The sequence below is a fragment of the Pristiophorus japonicus genome, chromosome 10, assembly GCF_044704955.1.
Source record: "Pristiophorus japonicus isolate sPriJap1 chromosome 10, sPriJap1.hap1, whole genome shotgun sequence".
In the NCBI taxonomy this organism is placed as follows: Eukaryota; Metazoa; Chordata; class Chondrichthyes; family Pristiophoridae; genus Pristiophorus; species Pristiophorus japonicus.
In genome coordinates this window covers 32170904-32197599 of record NC_091986.1, presented here as the reverse complement: position 1 = coordinate 32197599, position 26696 = coordinate 32170904, and the positions used below count along the sequence as shown (strand labels likewise).

Below are 26696 nucleotides of genomic sequence, written 5' to 3'. Positions count from 1 at the left end.
CTCATTCTTCTAAACTCCAATGAGTACAGGCCCAACCTGCTCAACCTTTCTTCATAAGTCAACCCCTTCACCTCAGGAATCAAACTAGTGAACCTTCTTTGAACTGCCTCCAATGCAAGTATATCCCTCCTTTAAATAAGGAAACCAAAACTGTACTTGGTACTCCAGGTGTGGCCTCACCAATACACTGTACAGCTGTAGCAGGACTTCCCTGTTTTTATATTCCATCCCCCTTGCAATAAAGGACAACATTCCATTTGCCTTCCTAATTACTTGCTGTACCTGCATGCTAACTTTTTGTGTTTCATGCACAAAGACCCTCACAGGTACTGCAGAACTTTGTAATTTCTCTCCTTTTAAATATATATTTTTTAATTTTTCCTGCCAAAGTGGATAACCTCACACTTTTCCACATTATACTCCATCTGCCAAATGTTTCCCCACTCACTTAGCCTGTCTATATCCCTTTGTAGATTTTTTGTGTCCCCCTCACAACTTGCTTTCCCACCCATCTTTGTATCATCAGCAAACTTGCTACATTACACTCGGTCTCTTCATCCAAGTCATTAATATAGATTGTAAATAGTTGAGGCCCCTTCTACTTATCCCTCTTTGCACTAGCATTAGAAAACATCAGTATTTCTTCAGAACCTAGTCATTGGTGCTGAAATTGCCCCTTTTTTATGCCCTTCCAACACCTCGGACACAATGGGCTTTTTGCCCGCAGGCGGGTGGCAATAGATTTTTCCCAGTGGTGGACACCAAAAGGCCTTTAGAAATGCAGTGGCCCTCCCATTTAACTGAAGGGGAGGGGCATTGTAGGGTATGGTAGTACGCTGCACCTCATTTTAAGGGTGCAAAGCCCAATTGCACGCCTTGAGATGGGTGGGGGGGGGGGGGGGGACTTCAGCCCAGGCAGTAAAAGTCCTGGGCCCGGAAAGGTTACAGCCCCCAAATGGGGCTCGGGGCAAGTTTGACCCCATTGTCTTTTAAGATGTCTGTTTTAATCTATTATTTCTGTCATGGTATCCAAAATTATTAGAACACTGGCTTCTTTTGAAACAAATTATTTGTAAGATATGTGAAATTGATTGTAATTCTGGCATTCTTTGGGCCTGAATTTGCGGTCGGAGGCTTCCCGCGGGCGGATGCCTCTGAATGGCAAAAAATCTACGCACCCACCTGACGGTCCTGGATCAGTAGATACTCACACTCCTGGGTCTCTGATAATAGTCATGCGTAAAGGCCCACGTACCCTAGAGGCGCAGGTGGTTCGCCAGCGCTCCTGGGATCACATGGGTCAGCCCAACCAATGATAGAAGGGGGATCCCCATTCTTGTTCATGGAGATTCCGTACAGAATGAGCATCACGTAAAAAACACATTTACATATGAAGTAACTAAAAAAAAATCTTTAAAAATGAGCTAAAATACAATTTAATTACACATTTAAAACAAAAATTTAATTTTTTGAAAAATAAATGTAAATGTTTCAAAGGGGCTAAAAATAACCTTGACTTATTTTACAGGTGTTTTAATGTTTAAATAATAGAAAAAATATTATTTTTATATTCATTTACACTCTTCTGCAAATAGCCCAACTCTCCGACCGTGGATGCCCATTTCCTGGGGATGGCTGCAATCTGACAGAATGCAAGTTCCGAACTTATGCACATGCGCTTCGCACGCGACAACCTGGAACTTGCAGGGAGCCTTACGGGCATGTATGCACCATGTATGCTCCCATAGGCACCAGAAAATACGGACCATTACTCTGTGGCATAACAGAAACTGTATGTCAACCTACTTGTACTGTCAGTCTTTAAAGATTAAGCAAGACTAATGACCTTCTCCAAATAAAATACAAACAGATGCTGATTATCATACATTTTAGGAAAATTATTCAGTACTTACCAGTGCAACAATATTTTAAAATAACTTCATAATAATCAGTGACACTGAGTGCTTCAGCATCATTACATCAACAAAAGAATTAATTGGTCCATGAAAATGCTCTTTAATTAATGACAGAAGAAAAACATGTGCTTAACAATGACTCAAAAACATGTACTTCAAGAAACGAAAGGACTATGAAAGATCAGTGATCCAAAAAAAGATCGGCATTAATTATTACCTGTGTCCATTCATTGGTCTGTGGATCATATGATTCCATAGTGTGTAGATAGGTATGTCCATCATATCCACCAACCGCATACAGTTTGTCTCCAAGGAGACAGACTCCAACAGCATCTCGGGGGACACTCACTGATGCTATTGTTGTCCAGGTATCAGTCTTTGGATCATATCTAACGTATGAAAATGGAGGAACATATGATAAGGAAAAACATTTTGTTAATATATCATTGATTAGTGAATAACAATACAAGTTTATCTATTAATAAATAACATAGCTATTATTTGAATGCTTGCGACAAAAAAGTATCACTTAGGTTGTCAGCGTTGGATTTTTTAAATGTATAATATTTTGCTAATTCTCCAGTTTCAACATGGAAAGGGTAAAATTCCAAGGGTACAGACAGGATATCTTTAATAGTAAACCTGTAGCTTTAAACTAGTCAGGTTGTCCACCACACTTTTTAATCAACTTGTGGGTTAATTTAGGCTTGCGTAATAATGATTTGAAGTGCTACTCAGTTAGATATGCCGGCATTGTTGATGCTTATTAAGTAAATTACTGAAATTCAGAATAATGGGACACTACTCTGAAATATTAGGATGCATTGACAAAGATCACATGCCACCAATAAAGACTGTTTGCATTCAATATTGATGAATAGCCATCCTGGGTGAATTAAATCATGAGAGGTGTACTGCCCACCCACAAGTCTAGGGCAGGCTCCAGTCACGCACACTCTGTGGCCGATATTCTAATGGGTGGAGACTTCAACTTACTGACAATTGTGCCAGCATTCTGAGACAGCAGTCACTCAGTCCCTCTCTGCCACAGTGTTGTCTGTGCTTTTACAACCAGCAGAGAAAGACTGAGCCAACTTATAGAAACATAATTGACCAGCCAGATCTTCGAGCCGGTTCCACCATTTAATTAGATCATGGCTGATCTGTACCTTAACTTCATCTGCCCGCCTTGGTTCCGTAACCCTTAATATCCTTGCCGAACAAAAACCTATTGAAATTTTCAGCTAGCCCCAGCCTCAACAACTGTTAGAGGGAGAGTGGTCCAGATTTCCAGTACTCTGTGTGAAGAAGTACAATCTGACATCATCCCTGAACGGCCTAGCTCTAACTTTAACATTTTGACCCCTTGTTCTGCACTCCCCCACTAACGGAAATAGTTTCTCAGGGCTCAAATTTCCCCAACCCCTTTTTCTGGCGCCCTCACCCGAGGTGCGACATTTTTGTCTGCCTTCAAGTGCGCCAAAAATCTTCCTCCCGATTCTGGCCACTCTCCTCGGTGATAGCATAGCTTGGCCCAGTGGATTGGGGGCGGAGCCAGATTCCGGCGCTGAAAACAGTGCCGGGACCTCTGCACATGCACGCTAGAGTCCACTGGGCCATGCAGTAGCTCCTGGCAGGCCGAATCTGTGAGTGTGCGCTACAGGCTGTGTGGAAAGGGCCAGAATCATGCCATCCCTAATCCTGGCCAACTGGGCTCCTTCATCGGCGGCCCGCTGCGTTCCCGAAGGTAGGACTTCTATTTTTTATTTGTTATTTACTGATTGATTGATTGCTTATTACTTTAGTCTTGGTGCTTTAGGTGCAGGGTTCCTTCAATTTTTTATTTGTTAATTAATTGTTTATTACTTTTTGTGCTTTGTTTAGTGCTTGGTTCAAATGTACTGCTTTGTTTAGTGCTTGTATTTATGCTTCTTTAATGTTGCTGTGAGGGTGTTTAGTGCTTTGCAAGGGCCCCTTCCCTCCCCCTATCTCTGGCTGGCTGCGCTGATTTCTTAAGTCACCGCAAGGTTTTTCTGAACGTACAAGAGTGCCCACTTATGCTGGCCTGTTAGTTTGGAGTAACTTTTAGCTGGCTAAACTTACTTAAATGGCCAAAACAGGCATAAGTGGTTGGTAACACCCCCTTTTGAAAAAAAACCTAAAAAAAAAACCTAACTAACTCACTTACACTGGTGCAAATTAAATGGCCAGATTTGCAACTAAAAAGATACTCCAGAAAAATCAGAGCAACTCTTGGGGAAATTTGGGCCCATAGTTTCTACCCTATCTTTGAAAGGTTGAGCTAGGGAAGGTCATCTTCTGTCTTAGAGCCCATGTTCAAAAAGAAAATAAGTTGCATCTCTATTGTTTTCATCAACCAAGGAACATAGGAACAGGAGTAGGCCATTCAGCCCCTCCATCCTGTTCTGCCATTCAATAAGATCATAGCTGATCTGTATCCTAACTCTATTCACCTACCTTGGCTTCATATCCCTTAATAAACTTGGCTAGCAAAAATCTAGCCATCTCAGACTTTAAATATTTAATTGAGCATTGCTTTTGTGGGAGAGAGTTCACACTTCTATCACCCTTTGCATGAAGAAGTGTTTCCTAACTTATCTCCCAAATGGCCTGGCTCTGAGTTTATGGTTAGGTCCCCTTGCTCTTGTCGCCCCCACCATCAATTCTTTTCAAAATCCTAAAAACCTCAATCAAATCACCCCTTAACAATCTATATTCCAGGGAATGCAAGACTCCCTTCATAATTAAAGGTAAAATGAAACAATTAAAAGCTCTTTATCTGAATGCATGCAGCATTCGGAACAAGATAGATGAGTTGCCGGCACAAATAGATATAAATGATAATAAATGTGTATGATTTGATAGCCATTACAGAGACGTGGTTGTAACGTGACCAAGACTGGGAACTGAATATTCTGGGTATTTGACAATTCAGAAGGATAGACAGAAAGGAATAGGAGGTGGGGTAGCTTTGTTAATAAAGAATGAGATCAGTACATTAGTGAGGAATGATATTGGCTCAGAAGATCAAGATGTAGAATCAGTTTGGCAGGAGATAAGAAATAATAAAGGGAAGTAGTCACTGGTGGGCAGAGTCTATAGGTCCCCGAACAGTGGCTACAATGTTGGACGATGTATAAATCAAGAAATAATGGAGGCTTGTAAGAAAGGAATGGCAATAATCATGGGCGATTTTAATCTTCATATTGATTGGACCAATCAAATTGGCCAAGATGGCTTGAAGAAGAGTTCATAGATTAAATCTGAGATGGTTTCCTTGAACAGTACATTGCGGAACCAACCAGGGAGTAGGCTACCTTGGATCTGGTACGGTGTAATGAGACAGGATTAATAAATGATCTCATAGTAAAGGATCCTCTTGGAAAGAGTGACCATATCATGGTTGAATTTCAAATACATTTGGGTGAGAAAGTAGGATCTCAAACCAGTGTCCTGATATTAAATAAAGGTGATTACAAAGGTATGAAGGCAGAATTGGCTAAAATGGACTGAGAAAATAGATTAAAGTGTAAGACGGTTGATAATAAGTGGAAGACATTTAAGGAGATATTTCATAACTCTCAACAGAAATATATTCCAGTGAGAAGGAAAGACTGTAAGAGAAGGGAGAACCATCTGTGGTTAACGAAGGAGGTATTAAAAATGTTTTAAACGGCACACAAAGTTGCCAACATTAATGGGAGGCCAGACGATTGGGAAATTTTGAAAAATCAATAAAGGGCGACTAAAAAAATTATAAAGAGAGGGAAGATAGAGTATGAGAGTCAACTAGTAAGAAATATAAAAACAGATAATAAAAGCTTCTACAGGTATATAAAAAGGAAGAGAGTAGCTAAAGTAAATTTGGTCCCTTAGAGGACGAGACTGGGGAAGTAATAATGGGGAACAGGAAAATGGCGGAGACTTTAAACAAATATTTTGTATCGGTCTTCACGGTAGAAGACACTAAAATATCCCAATAATAGAAAATCAAGGGGCTATAGGGAGGGAGGAACTGAAAACAATCACTAACAATAAAGAAAAAGTAAAATAATGAGACGAAAGGTGGACAAGTCCCCTGGACCTGATGGCCTGCATCCCAGGGTCTTAAAAGAAATGGCTAGAGAGATAGCGGATGCATTGGATTTAATCTACCAAAATTCCCTAGATTCTGGAGAGGTCCCAGCGGATAGGAAAACAGCAAATGTAACGCCCCTATTTAAAAGAGGAGGCAGACAGAACATAAGAACATAAGAATTAGGAACAGGAGTAGGCCATCTAGCCCCTCGAGCCTGCTCTGCCATTCAACAAGATCATGGCTGATCTGGCCATGGACTCAGCTCCACTTACCCGCCCGCTCCCCGTAACCCTTAATTCCCTTATTGGTTAAAAATCTATCTATCTGTGACTTGAATACATTCAATGTGTTAGCCTCAACTGTTTCCTTGGGCAGAGAATTCCACAGATTCACAACCTCTGGGAGAAGAAATTCCTTCTCAACTCAGTTTTAAATTGGCTACCCAGTATTTTGAGGCTGTGCCCCCTAGTTCTAGTCTCCCCAACCAGTGGAAACAACCACTCTGCCTCTATCTTGTCTATCCCTTTCATTATTTTCAATGTTTCGAAAAGATCACCCCTCATCCTTCTGAACTCCAACGAGTAAAGGCCCAATCTACTCAATCTATCATTATAAGGTAATCCCCTCATCTCCGGAACCAGCCTAGTGAATCGTCTCTGTACCCCCTCCAAAGCCAGTATATCCTTCCTTAAGTAAGGTGACCAATACTGCATGCAGTACTCCAGGTGCGGCCTCACCAATATCCTGTGCAGTTGCAGCAGGACCTCCCTGCTTTTGTACTCCAGCCCTCTCGCAATGAAGGCCAACATTCCATTCGCCTTCCTGATTACGTGCTTCACCTGCAAACTAACTTTTTGGGATTCATGCACAAGGACCCCAGGTCCCTCTGCATCTCAGCATGTTGTAATTTCTCCCCATTCAAATAATATTCCCTTTTACTGTTTTTTTTAACCCCAAGGTGGATGACCTCACACTTTCCAACATTGTATTCCATCTGCCAAACCTTAGCCTATTCGCTTAACCTATCTAAATCTCTTTGCAGCCTCTCTGTGTCCTCTACACAACCCGCTTTCCCACTAATCTTTGTGTCATCTGCAAATTTTGTTACACTACACTCTGTCCCCTCTTCCAGGTCATCTATGTATATTGTAAACAGTTGTGTTCCCAGTACCGATCCCTGTGGCACACCACTAACCACCGATTTCCAACCCGAAAAGGACCCATTTATCCCGACTCTCTGCTTTCTGTTCGCCAGCCAATTCTCTATCCATGCTAATACATTTCCTCTGACTCCGCGTACCTCTATCTTCTGCAGTAACCTTTTGTGTGGGACCTTATCGAATGCCTTTTGGAAATCTAAATACACCACATCCATCGGTACACCTCTATCCACCATGCTCGTTATATCCTGAAAGAATTTTAGTAAATTAGTTAAACATGATTTCCCCTTCATGAATCCATGCTGCGTCTGCTTGATTGCACTATTCCTATCTAGATGTCCCGCTATTTCTTCCTTAATGATAGTTTCAAGCATTTTCCCCACTACAGGTGTTAAACTAGCCAGCCTATAGTTATCTGCCTTTTGTCTGCCCCATTTTTTAAACAGAGGCATCACATTAGCTGCTTTCCAATCCGTTGGTACCTCCCCAGAGTCCAAAGAATTTTGGTAGATTATAACGAATGCATCTGCTATAACTTCCGCCATCTCTTTTAATAACCTGGGATGCATTTCATCAGGACCAGGGGACTTGTCTACCTTGAGTCCCATTAGCCTGTCCAGCACTTCCCCCCCAAGTGATAGCGATTGTCTCAAGGTCCTCCCTTCCCACATTCCTGTGATCAGCAATTTTTGGCATGGTTTTTGTGTCTTCCACTGTGAAGACCGAAGCAAAATAATTGTTTAAGGTCTCAGCCATTTCCACATTTCCCATTATTAAATCCCTCTTCTCATCTTCTAAGCGACCAACATTTACTTTAGTCACTCTTTTCCGTTTTATATATCTGTAAAAGCTTTTACTATCTGTTTTTCTGTTTTGCGCAAGTTTACCTTCGTAATCTATCTTTACTTTATTGCTTTTTTAGTCTTTCTTTGCTGTTGTTTAAAATTTTCCCAATCTTCTAGTTTCCCACTAACCTTGGCCACCTTATACGCATTGGTCTTTGATTTGATACTCTCCTTTAGTTCCTTGGTTATCCCTTCTCTTACCGCCCTTCTTTTTCACTGGAATATATTTTTGTTGAGCACTATGAAAGAGCTCCTTAAAAGTCCTCCAGTGTTCCTCAATTGTGTCACCGTTTAGTCTGTGTTTCCAGTCTACTTTAGCCAACTCTGCCCTCATCCCACTGTAGTTCCCTTTGTTTAAGCATAGTACGCTCATTTCTGACACAACTTCCTCACCCTCAATCTTTATTACAAATTCAACCATACTGTGATCACTCATTCCGAGAGGATCTTTTACTACGAGATCGTTTATTTTTCCTGTCTCATTACACAGGACCAGATCTAAGATAGCTTGCTCCCTTGTAGGTTCTGTAACATACTGTTCTAAGAAACAATCCCATATGCATTCTATGAATTCCTCCTCCAGGCTACCCCGTGCGATTTGATTTGACCAATCGATATGTAGGTTAAAATCTCCCATGACTACTGCCGTTCCTTTTTCACATGCCTCCATTATTCCCTTGATTATTGCCCGCCCCACCATGAAGTTATTATTTGGGGGCTTATAAACTACGCCCACCAGTGACTTTTTCCCTTTACTATCTCTAATCTCCACCCACAATGATTCAACATTTTGTTCAATCGAGCCAATATCGTCTCACATAACTGCCCTGATATCATCCTTTATTAACAGAGCTACCCCACCTCCTTTCCCTTCTTGTCTATCTTTCCGAATCGTCAGATACCCCTGTATGTTTAATTCCAAGTCTTGGCCACCCTGCAACCATGTTTCAGTAATGGCCACCAAAACATACCCATTTGTAATGATTTGTGCCGTCAACTCATTTACTTTATTTTGAATGCTGCGTGCATTTAGCTAGAGTGTTTTAATCCTAGTTTTTAAACCATGATTTTTAGTTTTGACCCCTCCTGCAGCCCCTTTATATTCAGTGGCCCTTTTTGTTTTTTGCCTTGGGTTTCTCTGCCCTCCACTTTTACTCATCTCCTTTGTCTTTTGCTTTTGTCTCCTTTTTGTTTCCCTCTGTCTCCCTGCATTGGCTCCCATCCCCCTGCCATATTAGTTTAACTCCTCCCCAACAGCACTAGCAAACACTCCCCCTAGGACATTGGTTCCAGTCCTGCCCAGGTGCAGACCGTCTGGTTTGTACTGGTCCCACCTCCCCCAGAACCGGTTCCAATGCCCCAGGAATTTGAATCCCTCCCTACTGCACCACTGCTCAAGCCACGTATTCATCTGAGCTATCCTGCGATTCCTACTCTGACTAGCACGTGGCACTGGTAGCAATCCCGAGATTACTACTTTTGAGGTCCTACGTTTTAATTTAGCTCCTTGCTCCTTAAATTCGTCTCGTAGGACCTCATCCCTTTTTTTACCTATATTGTTGATACCAATGTGCACCACGACAACTGGCTGTTCACCCTCCCTTTTCAGAATGTCCTGCACCCGCTCCGAGACATCCTTGACCATTGCACCAGGGAGGCAACATACCATCCTGGAGTCTCGGTTGCAGCCGCAGAAACACCTATCTATTCCCCTTACAATCGAATCCCCTATCACTATCGCTCTCCCACTCTTTTTCCTGCCCTCCTGTGCAGCAGAGCCAGCCACGGTGCCATAAACTTGGCTGCTGCTGCCCTCCCCTGATGAGTCATCCCCCTCAACAGTACTCAAAACGGTGTATCTGTTTTGCAGGGGGATGACCACAGGGGACCCCTGCACTACCTTCCTTGCACTGCTCTTCCTGTTGGTCTTCCATTCCCTAACTGGCTGTGGACCCTTCACCTGTGGTCAGACCAACTCGCTACACGTGCTACTCACATCATTCTCAGCATCGTGGATGCTCCAGAGTGAATCCACCCTCAGCTCCAATTCCGCAACGCGGTCCGTCAAAAGCTGGAGGCGGATACACTTCCCGCACACGCAGTCGTCAGGGGCACCGGCAGCAGGAAACTATAGACCAGTTAGCCTAACATGTGTGATTGGTAAAATGCTAGAGTCCATTATTAAGGAAGCAGTAGCGGGACATTTGGAAAAGCATAGTACAGTTAAGCAGAGTCAGCATGGTTTTATGAAAGGGAAATCATGTTTGACAAATTTGCTGGAGTTCTTTGAGGATGAGACGGTACCAAGGTCAAACAGGGCTGCGTCATCGCCCCAACCCTCTTCTCAATCTTTCTCGCCACCATGCTCCACCTCACAGTCAACAAGCTCCCCGCTGGAGTGGAACTAAACTACAGAACCAATGGGAACCTGTTCAACCTTCGCCATCTCCGGGTCCAAGATCACCCCAACCTCTGCCGTTGAGCTACAGTACATGGACGACGCCTGCGTCTGCGCACATACAGAGGCTGAAATTCCAGTACATGGTTGACATATTTACTGAGGCGTACGAAAGCATGGGCCTTAGGCTAAACATCTGAAAGACAAAGGTCCTCCACCCGCCTATCCTCGCTGCACAGCACTGCCACCCAGTCATCAAGATCCACGGTGCGGTCCTGAACATCGTGGACCACTTCCCACATCTCGGGAGCCTCCCGTCAACAAGAGCAGGCATCGATGACGAGATCCAACACCACCTCCAGTGCACCAGTGCAGCCTCCGGCCGCCTGAGGAAAAGAGTATTTGAAGACCAGGCCCTCAAAACTGTCACCAAGCTCATGGTCTACAGGGATGTAGTAATACCCACCCTTCTGTATGGCTCAGAGACATGGACCATATACAGTGGACACCTCAAGTCACTGGAAAAATATCACCAACGATGTCTCTGCAGGATCCTACAAATCCCCTGGGAGGACAGACGCACCAACATCAGCGTCCTCGTCCAGGCTAACATCCCCAGCATTGAAGCATTGACCACACTCGGTCAGCTCTGCTGGGCAGGCCACATAGTCCGCATGCCAGACACGAGACTCCCAAAGCAGGTGCTCTACTCGGAGCACCTTCACAGTAAACGAGCCAAAGGTGGGCAGCGGAAATGTTACAATGACACTCTCAAAGCCTCCCTGATAAAGTGCAACATCACCACTGAGTCCCTGGCCGAAGATTGCCCTAAGTGGAGGAAGCGCATCAGGGAGGGTGCTGAGCACCTCGAGTCTCAACGCCGAGAGCATGCAGAAATCAAGCGCAGGCTGCGGAAAGACCGTGCGGCAAACCATCCCACCCATCCCTTCCCTCAATGACTATCTGTCCCAGCTGTGACAAAGTCTGTGGCTCTCATATTGGACTGTTCAGCCACCAAAGAACTCACTTCAGGAGTGGAAGCAAGACTTCCTCGATTCTGAGGGATTGCCTATGATGATGATGACATAAAAGGTTATTGCACAAGATAAGAGCTCAAGGGATTGGCAGTAATATATTAGCTTGGATAATAGATTGAAAAACTAACAGAAAACAGAGAGTGGGGAAAAATGGGTCATTTCCCGGTTGGCAAACAGTAACTAGTGGGGTACCAGAGGGATTGGTACTAGGGCCTCAACTATTTACAATCTATATTAATGACTTGGATGAAGGGACCAAGTGTAATGTAACCAAGTTTGCTGATGTTACAAAGATGGGTGGGAAAGCAAGTTGTGAGGAGGATACAAAAATCTGCAAAGGTATATAGACAGGCTAAGTGAGTGGGCAAACATTTGGCAGATGGAGTATAATGTAGGAAAGCGTGAGGTTATCCACTTAGGCAGGAAAAATTAAAAAATATTATTTAAATGGAGATAAATTACAAAATTCTGCAATACCTGGGAGTCTTTGTGCATGAAACACAAAACGTTAGTATGCAGGTACAGCAAATAATCAGGAAGGCAAATGGAATGTTGGCCTTTATTGCAAGGGGGATGGAGAACAAAATCAGGGAAGTCCTGCTACAACTATACAGTGTATTGGTGAGGTCACACCTAGAGTACTGCGTACAGTTTTGGTAGCCTTATTTAAGGAGGGATAAACTTGCATTGGAGGCATTTCAAAGAAGGTTCATTAGGTTGATACCTGAGATGAAGGGTTTGACTTATAAAGACAGGTTGAGCAGGTTGGACCTATATTCATTGGAGTTTAGAAGAATGAGAGGCGATCTTATTGAAACATATAAGATACTGAGGGGGCTCGACAAGGTAGATGCAGAGAGGATGTTTCCACTCGTGGGGGAATCCAGAACTGGGGGACTAGTTTAAGAATAAGGGGTTGCCCATTTAGAACTGAAATGAGGAGGAATTTCTTCTGAGGTTCGTAAATCTGTGGAATTCTCAGCCCCAAAGAGCTCTGGAGGCTGGGTCATTGAATATATTTAAGGTGGAGATAGACAGATTTCTGATCGATAAGGGAATTAAGGGTTATGGGGAGCGGGCAGGGAAGTGGAGTGGAGCAGGCTCGAGGTGCCTAATGGCCTACTCCTTCTCCAAATTCTTATGTTCTTATGTTCTTGGTGCCCTGGTAACGTTCTGGTCAATCTAAGCTGCATTTCTTCCAAGGCCAATATATCCTTTCTAAGGTGTGTGCCCAGAACTGTACACAATACTCCAGATGTGGTCTAACCAGGACTTTAGCAGTAGCAAGACTCCTCCCTTTAATATTCTAACCCTCAAATTATAAAGTTTAACATTTAATTAGCTTTTTTGATTGTTTAATGTACCTGACTACTATATTTTAGTGATTTGTGTACATTGAACCCTAAATCAGTTTGGATCTCCACTGTTTCGAGCTTTTCACCATTTAAAAAATACTCGATCCATCCTCTTTTTTGGTCCAAAATGGATGACCTCATACTTATCTGTATTGAATCCATCTGCCACAGGTTCACCTACTCACTTAATCTATCAATGTCTCTTTGTAACTTTTCCTTCCAGCTACACAACTTACCATGCCACCAATCTTCATGCCATCAGCCAACTTGGATATATGGCTATCCATTGTGTTATCTAAGACATTATTAAATACAGTGAGTAGTTGAGGGCCAGCATAGATCCTTGTGGGACACCACTAGTCACTTCCTTCCAATTTGAGTACATACCCATTATAGGCTGTCTTTTTCCACTTAACCAATCTCCTAACCAGGTCAATAATTTGTCTTCAATTCCACGAGCTTTAATTTTAGCTAAGTTTCATTAAATGCCTTCTGGTGTTCCATATAAAGTACATCCATAGACATTCCTCTATCTGCTACTTTAGTTACTTGTTCAAAAAATTCAATTTGGTTTGTTACACATGACCTACCCTTTACAAATCCATGTTGGCTCTCTCTAATCAGCTCAAATTTCTCTAAGTGCTCAGTCACTCTATCCTTAATATCAATAACTTCCACACAACAGATGGTAGACTGTAATGATCTCTGGGTCATGCTATCATTCAATTAGATATTGGGCCAGAGACAGGCACACACCCGACCACAGGGGACATGAGGTCCAATTATCTAGTGTAAAGACGTACCAATTGTGACAATGTTTGTTAACATTATAGCACAAGAAACTATTTCTCAAGTGTTGGAATTTCATTGGGCTTCCATTCTTCACACAATATATTAAACATATACCGCCACAAGAAAGTACATTTGCATCTTTCACCTCTCTACACAGTCTGAAAGTCGGGAACAATGGTTTGAAGCAGGAGCATCATGTCCTCCAACTGCATAAAGGAAACCATCACATGTTGCCACACCCACACCTCCTCTTCTTTTCGACATTGGTGTGCACATGCTCCATTTATTGGTGTGGGGGTCATAGCACTCTATTGACTTGAGGCAAGCACTGCCGTCTCGCCCTCCAACAGCATACAACCTGTTGACAAAGTAAGAGATGCTCATTAAATCTTCATTATGAAAATTGGCTGACAGTTCGTATGTGGCAAACAGTATTCAAATTAGAATCATACAGCACAGGAGGAGGCAATTTGGCCAGCTCTTTGAAAGAGCTATCCAATTAATTCCAGTCCCCTGCTCTTTCCCCATAGGTCTGCAAGTTTCTCCTTTTCAAGTATATGTCCATTTCTCTTTGGAAAATCACTATTGAATATGCTTCCACCATCCTTTCAGGCAGTGCGTTCCAGATCGTAACAACTTGCTGCGTTAAAAACACTCATTTCCCTACTGGACTTTTTACAATGATCTTAAATCTGTGTCCTCTGGTTACCAACCCACCTGCCAGTGGAAACAGTTTCTCATTTACTCTACCAAAACGCTTCATAATTTTAAACACCTCGATTAAATCTCCCCATAGCCTTCTCTGCTCTAAAGAGAACAATCCCAGATTCTCCAGTCTCTCCACATAACTAAAGTCCATCATCTCTAGTACATCTCCTCTGCACCCTCTCCAAGGCCTTGACATCCTTCCGAAAGGGGCACAATACCCTAGCTGAGGCCTAACCAGTATTTTATAAAGATTTAGCATAACTTCCTTGCTTTCATGCTTTGGGCCTCTATTTATAAACCCAAGGATCTTGTTGTGGTGGGGATGTGGCTGTAGAACTTAGCAATGAATTTTTCCCATTTTCTACTGTTACTCTGTCAGATTTTGGACAGCGGTGGAAAATCCAGCCCAACCACTCAAATTTGAGAAAGCATCTCTCCGCAATTTACTGCATCAGTAACAACAACTTGCATTTATTCACATTCTAAAACAGCCCAAGTTGCTTCATGGAAGCTTTATCAAATAGAAAATTAATATCAAGCCACATAAGCAGATATTAAGTCAGGTGAACAAAAGCTTGGTTAAAGAGGTAGGTTTGAAGGAGCATCTTAAGGGAACGGTAGAAAGGCAGAGAAGTTAAGGGAGGGAATTCCAGACCCTAGGCATCTGAAGGGACAGCTGCCAATTGTGGAGTGAAGAAATTCAATTCACGGAGGGTTTTGAAAACAAGGATGAGAATTTTTTAATTGAGGCATTGCATAGCCCAGGGTGGGGCTCAGTCGAGGCTGCAGTGGGACACTGACAATTCTACTCAGTATTCCTGGGTGTGTATCCCAGTGAGGAATCAGACTCTGTAGCAAGTGTCCCTGTATACAGTGTAGCGTGGCGGCCTGGCCCAGCAGGTTGAATGGCCCCGGCCTGCGAGCACCATCGGAGCAGGCCGGGGAGCAGAAGGAGCAGCGAGGCGGTGTACCACTCCAGGGAGCAACACATGCTGGAGCAGGAGAGCAAAAGCAATGAAGAGGGACGTCACCAAGATCCAGGTCGGTGATTGGAGCGTGGGCAGGTACAGCAGGAGCAGCGAGAAATTGTAGAGGGATGTGATCAGGGCCCAGGAGAGGCGCGAGTTCGTGACGCAGCAGAGGTGAGGGCCCAGGGGCAGCACGGGCCAGCCCACACTGTGATATGTGTGCACATTAGATCCGTGCAGCAGAGCTGGTCTCCAGTCATCTTGGCCACTGGACCAAGACCGAGCTCTGTCAAGCCGATGTGGTGACTGGTGTGCAACAGTCCCAACACCTTAAAAAAATCAATGCACAGGCATCTTCCACCCTTCAAGATTTAGTTCAGGACCTGGAATTTTAGTTCCTTCATTGAAATACCTGTGAACTTTTTGACGTGGAAGCAAGTCATCCTCGATTCGAGGGACTGCCTATGATGATGATAGCAATCCTCAATTATATATATATGCCCTGCATTAAAGAGCCAGCATTAGACATACTGGTGAGTCATAATTACATCACTAGCCTTAATAGTATTCAATGATGAATATTATTGATTTAATGGCATCTGTTTGTTCAAAATCCCATCCTGCTTTGGAGCAAAGATAACATTTATAAACTTAGTTGAAGTTAATGTGACACATTGATCTTTATTGCATATTAATGAGCATTTCAAATGTGCAGGTCGCTACCAAAATTTATATTTGTATAGACCAATCAGATATCTGTTGAAGATGAATTGAACTGGGAATGACTGAAAATGTAAGTCTATTTCATATGATAAATCATCAGTTTCCTATTAGCTTATAAGGCCACATTTCCCATTGGTTTATGAATGTGGTACACTCAGCAACCATTTCAAAAAGATTGTTATATCACCAAAACCTGTTTTTGATCAATCATTACCTTTAGTATTTTGAGCACAATTTATTGTTTTATCATTTACCTGTTGTACTAACCAGTTTTCACTTTCAGCTACAAACAGAATATTAGATTCACATCCCTTTTCTTGGAAGCGTTCATCAAATATCAACTTGCATTTATATAGCGCCTTATCACAGTGAAACATCCCAAGGCGCTTCACAGGAGGATTATGAGATTAAAAATTTGAAACCGAGCCGCATAGGGAGAAATTAGGGCAGGTGACCAAAAGCTTGGTCAAAGAGGTCATTTTTAAGGAGCGTCTTGAAGGAGGAGAAAGATAGAGCGGTTTAGGCCGGGAATTCCAGATCTTAAGGCCTAAACAACAGAAGGCATGGCCATCAATGGTTGAGCGATTATAATCAGAAATGCTCAAGAGGGCAGAATTAGAGGAGCACAGACATCTCGGGTTTGTGAGACTGGAGGAGATTAGAGAGATAGGGAGGGGCGAGGCCTTGGAGGGATTTGCAAACAAGGGTGAGAATTTTGAAATCAAGGTGTTGCTTAATTTAAATAGCAAGAGAAACGTCGATGCCAACAACCAAATTATTTTTTAGTCGCTTTATCTGTGATAGTCTGTACAAAAATGTTTACTGAACAATTCTATTGCAGTACCAGTCAGGCTTCCACTACACAATACTGCCTGATTCACAGCCAATTCCTGCAAGATCCAGCACTCATTGTTCGATTACACAAGTGTTTCGTAAACCAATTACTCCACTGAGAGTCCAAAAACAAATTCCAGGTTATTTTATTGCAGATCCCAAGAAATAAACCTTCAGAACTTATCTTTGCTTAACTCTATAATATCACCCCATCTGAGCATGCTTCTTCATATGGGAGGCAACAACAATGACAACAACTTGCACCTTTAACATAGTCAAACATCTTAAGGTGCTTGACAGGGGTGTTATCAGACAAAATTTGACTGAGCCAGTAAGGCGATATTAGGACAGGTGGTCACAGAGGTAGGTATTAAGAAGTGCTTTAAAGGAGGAGAGAGAGGTAAAGAGGCAGAGGGGTTTAGGGAGGGAATTCCAGAGCTTAGGGCCTCGCCAGCTGAAGGCGCAGCCACCAATGGTGAGGTGAAAGAAACCAGGGACGCGCAAGAGGCCAGAATTAGAGGAGCCCAGACATCTTTGGGGGCTTGTGGGGCTGGAGGAGGTTACAGAAATAGGGAGGGGTGAGGTCATGGAGGGATTTGAAAACAAGGATGAGAATTTTCAAGCAGAGGCGTTACCAGACCAGTATATTGGTCAAACCCAGGAGAAATAGGTGCCAAAGAAAGTTGAACAGAAGCACATTCTTAGAGATAAAGATTATGGGGCCGAAATTCAGGGTCTGTATAAGGCCCGTACCGCCGTTTTGCGGTAGCCATGCGGCGGAATTGAGTGGCCGCTGCGTTGCAATCCACTGGCCGCCCCGACCAAAATTCAGCTTGTGGATTTTTCGGCCTGTCCTCACTTCCGTCCAGCTGCTGCTGACCGCGGCAAGTGCGTTATCAAAGCGCACACCGCCGCTATCCTGCACCTCCATTATAATCCACCTCAAATCCACGAGCCGCTGAGCGGTGACCCGAAAGCTTTTTCTATTGGCGCATCTTGCTTTGTCTGTGTGCAGCACGGCAGTGTGGTGGCACTTCAAGGGGAAGGCGCTCAGCCGCGGCCGTCATTTTTAAATTTTTGCTCCGGGTTTGGCCGGGCCGCCAACAGGCAGTCTGGCACCCCCTCTTGGGTGCCAGGCCACTGGCCCGGCCAAAGTCCTCCGTGGTTGCCCTGTGGACCGATGTTTCTGAATGCCGTACGCTCTCCCCTCTTTAAGTGCAGTGGAGAGCGTGGTGAAGCACACGCGTGGTAATGTCATCTCTGCTCCGCCGCTGAGTGACAGCGGCGGAGACTCGGTCCCGCCCCAAAATTCCGCCTCTCGCCAGGACTTACCACTGCACTTCCGCCCCCACTGTGAACACTTCCGATCCAACACGAAAAAAAGTTTAAAGTGGAGAAAATCGTTCGGAAGGCCACCTCATCACACCAGAGAGTTTGAAAGAAAGATAATAAATCGTGGGTGGGCCAGCTTTCTGGTGTGCCTGAATTTTGGCCGCTGTGATTTAGCACACCTGACGTAGCGCTTCACACAATAAGAATGCATATCAGGAATTTGGGCATGGAGTTAGGTTGCCTGATTTCTCCCCGCCCACTCCCACTCTCCACCATCCTCACCTTGGACTCGAACATAGAATCTTGGCTGATATTCCAGTGCAGCGCTAAGGGAGCACTTCACGGTCGGAGATACTAGCAGTTATTTTAGTGAAAGGGTGAAAACAGGAGCTAAATGGGTGCCACGCTAATAAGGCACAACTGTGACGACTGGAGCTCTCCTTCCCCACTGGTGATCTGGCCTCTTCTCCACTTCCAATACATGGTGAGTACCATAGCTGTGACCGCCCCCCCTGCCCTCCCACCCTGAACCCCGGTGGCCCACTGACCCTTCCAATGCCTGTCCCCAACCAGGCCTCGGATCACCTACCACCAAGGGCGCTACCCAGTGCCGGGCCTGTGGCCAACATCTCGCCGCAGGCATCGAGGACCATGTAGCAGTGCCTGGTTTTCCAGTCGTCTTGGACCCTCTTGCCACTGGATCAAGACCTCGCCCGTGTGGTAGCCGACCAGCCCACTTTAAAAGAACTCACATACAGGCATCTTCCACTCCGTTAACATGAAGTTCGGGACCTGGAATGTCAAGACCCTCATGGACAACCCCAACAGCGACAGGCCGGAACGCCGCATCGCCATAGCTGCCCGGAAACTTAGACGCTTTGATATCGACATCGCCGCCCTAAGCAAGACCCGCCGGGCAGGGGAAGGCCAGCTCAAGGAACAAGATGGAGGTTACACCTTCTTCTGGAAAGGGAACCCGGAGGAAGAATGCCGCCTGCACAAAGTCGACTTCGCCATCAAAAACGAGCTGGTTGACCATCTCAAAGACTCCCTCTGCGGGACTAATGAACACCCCATGACTCTTCGACTCACCCTATCCCGGAACGAGTGCGCCACAGTCATCAGCACGTACACGCCGACACTCGACGAGGCCAAAGAGGATTTTTACGCCAACCTCGAAAAATCCCTGTCCTGCGTCCCCACGGGCGACAAACTGATCCTCCTCGGTGACTTCAACGTCAGGGTCGGCAAAGACACAGACCTCTGGGGAGGCGTGATTGGCAGAGATGGGGTTGGGAAAGCCAACTCCAGTGGTACCCTACACCTGACAAAATGTCTAGAGCACGAACTTGTCATCGGCAACACCTTGTTCTGCCAGAGAGACAAATACAAAGCATCGTGGCAACACCCTCGCTCCATGCACTGGCACCCGCTTGACTATGTCATCGTACGAACCAGGGATCGCAAGGATGTGCGCATCACCCGCGTTATGACAGGAGCTGATGACTGCTGGACGGATCACCACCTAATCCAATCCATCATCGACATCAATATAGCCCCAAAGCGGCAGGGGTAGCAGAAGCAGTGCCACAAAAAAGTCAATGCCAGAGCACTTAAGAACCCAGCTAAGAGAGCCCGATCCAGCCAACGCCTCACAGCTAACCTGGCGTGCCTTGACAACCCCGAGACACAGAATGCCCACAGTGCTTGGTCTGCCCTCCAGGCCTCCATAACCAGTGCCTGCAAAGAGACGCTCGGTTACTCAACCAGGAAACACCTGGACTGGTTTGATGAGAATGATCAGGAGATCCAAGAGCTAATAGATCGCAAGTGCAGGGCATTTCTGAGCCTTAAACAACAACCCAATGCTGGAGCAGCAAAACATCATTACAGACGGCTCAGGGCTGAGGTCCAACAAAAAACCCAGGACCTAAAGAACAGGTGGTGGATGAAGAAAGCACAGGATACAGCAGCTGGCTGACAACCATGATGTGCGAGGATTCTTCATCGCAGTCAAGACCACCTACGGGCCAAACATCCAAGACTTCACCCCACTGCTGGCCAAGAACAGGGAAACACTCATCAAGGACACTGAGGCAGTTAGGGCCCGCTGGAAGGAGCACTTTGAAGATCTCCTCAATCGAGACTCACTCGAGTGTTCTCGACTCCATCCCACAGCATGCTACCCGCCACCACCTCAGTGAGACCCCAACACTGCACAAGGTAGAAAAAGCCGTAAGACAGCTCAAAAACAAAAATGCTACGGGAGCAGATGGAATCCCTGCTGAGGCATTGAAGTATGGCGGAGAGACACTGTTGGCATGAATACACAACCTCATCTCTCTCATCTGGAGGGAGGAGAGCATGCCGGGGGATCGCAGAGATGCAGTATTTGTGACCATCTTTAAAAAAGAGGACAAGTCTGACTGCGGCAACTACAGAGGAATCTCCCTGCTATCCCTCACAATCAACAAGCTCCCCGCTGGAGTGGAACTAAACTACAGATGCAATGGGAACCTGTTCAATCTGTGCTGTCTCCAGGCCAGATCCAAGGCCACCCCAACCTCTGTCGTCGAGCTACAGTACGCGGACTGCGTCTGCGCACATACAGAGGCTGCACTCCAGGACATAGTCGACGTATTTACTGAGGCGTATGAAAGCATAGGCCTTACGCTAAACATCCATAAGACAAAAGTCCTCCACCAATCTGTCCTCACTGCATAGCACTGCCCCCCAGTCATCAAGATCCTGGGACCCTGGACAACGTGGACCATTTCCCATATCACGGGAGCCTCCTATCAACAAGAGCAGGCATCGATGACGAGATCCAACACCGCCTCCAGTGCAGCCTTCGGTCACCTGAGGAAAAGAATGTTTGAAGACCAGGCCTTCTGAACTGCCACCAAGCTCATGGTCTACAGGGCTGTAGTAATACCTGCCCTCCTGTATGGCTCAGAGACATGGTCCATGTACAGTAGATACCTCAAGTTGCTGGAAAAATATCACCAACAATGTCTCTGCAAGATCCTACAAATCCCCTGAGAGGACAGGCGCACCAACATCAGCATCCACACTCAGGTTAACATCCCCAGCATTGAATCACTGACCACACTCGATCAGCTTTGCTGGGCAGGCCACATAGTCCGCATGCCAGACACGAGACTCCCAAAGCAAATGCTCTACTCGGAGCTCCTTCATGGCAAACGAGCCAAAGGTAGGCAGCGGCAACTATACAAAGACACCCTCAAAGCCTCCCTGATAAAGTGCAACATCCCCACTGACACCTGGGAGTCCCTGGCCCAAGATCGCCCTAAGTGGAGGAAGTGCATCCGAGAGGGTGCTGAACACCTCGAGTCTCAATGCCGAGAGCATGCAGAAATCAAGCGCAGACAGCGGAAAGAGCATGCGGCAAACTAGTCCCATCCACCCCTTGCCTCAATGACTATCTGTCTCAACTGTGACAGATTTTGGGGCTCTCGTATTGGACTGTTCAGCCACCAAAGAACTCACTTCAGGAGTGGAAGCAAGTCTTCCTCGATTCCGAACGACTGCCTATGATGATGATTGAAAGTCTGGTTTTAGCTCGCAATTTTGGGACTAATTGATGATTACCATGCTTTAAACATGCCTGGAGGCACTAACACAAATACCTGCAGGTTGAGCATTCAAGTGCTGCAAATCAATTTTCTTGGAGTGGTATATGTTGTCTCCACACACTCACTTCCAGTGAGGGTGTGGAATGCGCTGGCAGACAGACAACAGAATGTTGCAGGAGGGAAAGGGTGCACAGGTCCTTGGACGCAGCACTGGAGATCCTGGTGGAGGAAATATGTCCTGTACTTGAAAGGGGGAATGGGGAAGGCCCCACCTCTCACTCTCTCCTGCAGCAGCTGGTGCTGCTCTGCCTGGTCTCATGTCCTCCTCCCATTACTCCTCCAGACCAAGGGGGACCCCTAGCAAGATGCCCGTGTCCAAGACTCCCTTTCTCCTGGTGACTCCTATAAGGTGTCTAATAAAGTAGACCAGCAAGCACTCGCTTTCTTTAGGTGAAGTCCTCAGAGAATTTCCAGAATAAATGTTGCTAGAGTGTTGGTCAAGTCTTGACAATGTACCCCAGAAAGTCTACCGATGTGTCTCAAAAGTTCTCTTCAAACCTCCAGCAGCAAGTGAACAGTGAAAACTGAGCATGGCTTTAAGTCGTGCTCGAATTCCTCAGCAATGACTTGTTTACCTGTTCAGCAGGTCACTGTTAGGAGAGGTTGTTAATTGAAGAGCTAGCCCCCAAAATAGCATGCAGCCTCTTTAATGGGCGATGGCAGGCAACTTAATTGTTAAATCAGACCATTAGCGACCCTCAGGGTGGCTGTTCCGAATGGAAGCTCCAGCTCCTTTACCAAGATGGAGTCTTGCACTAAAGGTGGGCTAAACCGGCACTTCAGCTGAGAACTCAGCTTGGCCACCTCAGAGGCTCTTTAGTACCTAAGGTATCCGGGGAAAATCGATTCCATCGTCTTTTAGCTGAAACATTAAACCGAGGCCTAACTGGTATTAAACTCTTTTTGTGTGCCTTCATTTATTGGAAATACACCTAGAAACTGGGACTAAAATAAATAAAACATTTGCAGTCAAAAAGTAAAGTCAAATCATGATCTGGGAACACTGGCTCCCATGTTTTTTTTTTAAAAACAGTAATTCCGAAAAGACTAGTTATTCTAGATAGTGTCTTGTTTAACATTGATTACATCTTGCGATTGGAAATTCAAATTACATCATCAGAGTTGTTGACTGCTACACACATTAATTCAAGATCACAGCCCAATTTTACATAAATAAAATAACAGCTGTACCTCTTGATCACATCATTGTAGTTCATGCATCCAACTTGTCTTCAATACCTTTCTAAAGGATCTCTGCTTATTCATTGAAGTGATCATTTGGTTAAACTTCCTTCAAGCTACTTGTGAAAATGAACATTATCTGTTCATCTCCAGAATGTATTAACATTCAAAACTATACTAATGACAGCTGCTAAACTTTCATGTTCTACTCAATCTCAGAATGTTCATCCTGAAGGTGAATTTGACTTGTTACCAGAATTGTAGAATCCCAATAAATTATAATGATCGAGAAGTTTTAAAAAAAAAATTATGAGCTACTCTCTGTAATTTCTGTGATTCTTGTATGATTCTTTGACTCCTGTTTGCTTTGCCTGTCCTATATTCTTAGGCCAATTGTGCCCCCATAGATGTATGTTTGGGCCTATCTTACATTGTCGGGAGGATACTGCTAGATTTTGGTACCATTCCCTTCTACTCACACTTGTAAATTGCTCTATTGTCACTATGGAACATCACAGGGGAATCTGGGACAGTCCTAGGATTGGCTTCCGGTCCAGCAACACCTCGATTTTAAAATGATCATCCTTGTTTTCAAATCCCTTTATGACCTCACCCCTCTCAATCTCTGTAATCTCCTCCAGCCCTGCAATCCTCAGAGATCTCTGGCCTCCTCCAATTCTGGCCTATTGCGCAATCTTGATCAAACTATATGAGGCTGAACAGGAAGAATAGGTAAGATAGCAGAGACCTGCCAGGGCCTGCCATAAAGTACGAATGCATTAAAGATTTTACAAAATCCACATTTTCTATGTAAACTCATTCTGCTAACTACATAGAATTACATAGAATTTACAGCACAGAAACAGGCCATTTGGCCCAACTGTTCTATGACTGTGTTCATGCTCCACACAAGCCTCCTCCCACTCAACTTCATCTAACACTATCAGCATATCCTTCTACTCCTTTCTCCCTCATGTGCTGATCTAGCTTCCCCTTAAATGTCTCTATGCTATTCACCTCAACTACTACATGTGAGAGCGAGTTCCATATTCCCACCACTCTGGGTAAAGACATTCCTCCTGGATTCTTTATTGGATTAATTAGTGATTATCTTATATTTATGATCCCTAGCTTTTGAACTCCCACACAAGTGGAAACAACTTCTCTAAACCTATCCTGTTAAACCCCTTCATTATTTTTAAGTGCTTCACCAGTGCCTCTATGTCCATTTTGAAATATGGAGACCAGAACTGTACACAATACTCCAAGTGTGACACCACAGATCAATCTGTATTTTGTATGTTGTTTTAGGTCAAACCTTTCCCCACTATAAATGATCATAAGGGAATTCCAGACATTAGGGCCTGGACAGCTAAAGACACAGCCACCAATGGTGGAGCGATGACAATCGGGGATGTACAAGAGGCCAGAATCGGAGGGGCACAGAGATCTCGGAGGGTTGTAGGGCAGGGGGTAGTTACAGAAATAGGCAAGGTGAGGCCTTGAAGGGATTTGAAAACAAGGTTGAGAATTTTAAAATTGAGGTGTTGCCAAATCAGAAGACAATTACAGTCTACCTTGGCGCATGCGTCAGCTGTGCACACACCTGCAGTGGAAAACCACATGACAGAGGCCCTGAGAGCATTCCGTGTTTCTTCCATGAATGGTCAGACTTTTTTCATGAGGTCTGTGTACCTGATAGATCGTTAATTCTTCCCGTTTCAGAAGATTTGTTAAGCAGTCTGAATGCATCCTCATGGCCAATTAAAGTCACTTCAGTGCTTGAATTATCCTACTGGTGCCATTAAGTCTGCTTTCCTGAACTTGAGGAAGCAGGTATCATCAGCTGCCTGTGGCTCAGTGGATAGCACTCTCGCCTATGATTCGTAAGGATGCGGGTTCAAGCCCCATTCCAGAGACTAGAGCACACAAGCCAGGTTAACATTTCAGTGAAGTACTGAGGGAGTGTTGACGTGACAGAGGTGCCATTATTCAGATGAGATGTTAAATCAAGGTCAAGTTTGACCTACCAGGTGAATGTAGAAGATCCCTAGGCACTTTTCAAACAAGGGCAGGGGAATTCTCCCAATGTCCTGGCCATCTTTGTCCACCAACCAACAACACAAAAACAGATTATCTGTCCATTTATTTCACTGCCGTTTGTGGGAAATTTCTATATACAAAGTGGCTACACTTCAAAAAGTTCTTCACTCGTTGTAAAACACCTTGGTACATCCGGAGATAGTGAAAAACGCGATATAAATGCAATTCTTTCATTCGATATATTGTAGAACAATGCAAGCACTATAAGTGCACCTACAACAGAACGTTGCTGTGCCCTGCCATGGCTGCATTGACATCAGTTTACTGATGCGTAGCTCATTTCCTGCCATCACCAGACATTGCTGGAGAGAATAGCCCTGATCTTAAACAAGACAGACTGAGGCTTCCCTTCCAGTATAGTCAAGGGCTCCCAGAGAAATGCATGAGTTGCTGTTGGTTGCAAACAAGCTGGACATTTTCTGGAGTGCAATTCATAAGAAGATAAGAAATAGGAGCAGGAGTAGGCCACCTGGCCCCTCGAGCCTGCACCACCATTTAATAAGATCATGGCTGATCCGATCATGGACTCAGCTCCACTTCCCTGCCTGCTCCCCATAATACTTTATTCCCTTATCGCTCAAAAATCTGACTATCTCTTGCCTTAAATATATTCAATGACCCAGCATCCTTTGGGGCAGAGAATTCCATAGATTTACAACACTCAGAGAAGAAATTCCTCCTCATCTCAGTTTTAAATGGGCGGACCCTTATTCTGAGACTATATCCCCTAGTTTTAGTTTCCCCTATGAGTGGAAATATCCTCTCTGTATCCAACTTGTCGAGCCCGCTCATTATCCGAGATGTTTCGATAAGATTACCTCTCATTCATCTGTACTCCAATGAGTATAGGCCTAACCTACTCAACCTATCTTCATAAGTCAACCCCCTCATCTCCGGAATCAACCTAGTGAACCTTCTCTGAACCGCCTCCAATGCAAGTATATCTTTCCTTAAATACGGAGACCAAAACTGCACGCAATATCCTCGGTGCGGCCTTACCAATACCCTGTACAGTTGTAGCAGGACTTATCTGCTTTTATACTCTATCCCGCTTGCAATAAAGGCCAACATTCTATTTGCCTTTCTGATTATCTGCTGTACCTGCATATTAACTGTTATGTATGAATGAAGAGTCTGACTGGATACTATGAGCTCAAAGTAAAGTGTGACCTTAGTCTTTTATTGCAGGTCTCCAGCGTGCCACTCCAGCCTGTGAGGCCTTCTTAAGTACTGATGCTCCCAAGGGATTGTGGGATCCCTTGGGACTCCAGGGGATGAGCCCTCTAGTGGTTACACAAGGTATTTACAGGTTTACATATATAACACTACTCTCCCCCAAAGTCAATAGTATAACTATTTACAAGGTGAGTCAGTCTGAGGCCTTTCTTTCCCTGGTTGATTAACTTGGTACAAATGCTGGTTTAGGTGAGTCGTTTGTTGGACCCTCGCTGGGCTGCTGTGCAGCTGGCCTTGCTGGGCTGCCTGGTGTGGTGAGTCCTGCTGGGCTGCTGCGGGTGATGGGTTCTGCTTCGTGGCCAACCGCGGTGTCGGTTGCCACTGGTGTGCATATTGGGGGGTCCAAACTGGG

At 44.8% G+C, this 26696-nt stretch overlaps 1 protein-coding gene across 1 annotated transcript in view; it reads right to left on the bottom strand.

Annotated features, from left to right (window-relative positions):
- LOC139274963 (kelch-like protein 1) overlaps positions 1 to 26696 on the bottom strand; it is a 334700-nt gene that overhangs the window by 13449 nt on the left and 294555 nt on the right. Inside the window, exons 8-9 of the mRNA XM_070891749.1 lie at positions 13748 to 13960; positions 2134 to 2305 (exon numbers count right to left, since the gene is read on the bottom strand). Coding sequence (XP_070747850.1) covers positions 2134 to 2305; positions 13748 to 13960 — 385 coding nt within the window. The remainder of the gene's footprint in view (positions 1 to 2133; positions 2306 to 13747; positions 13961 to 26696) is intronic.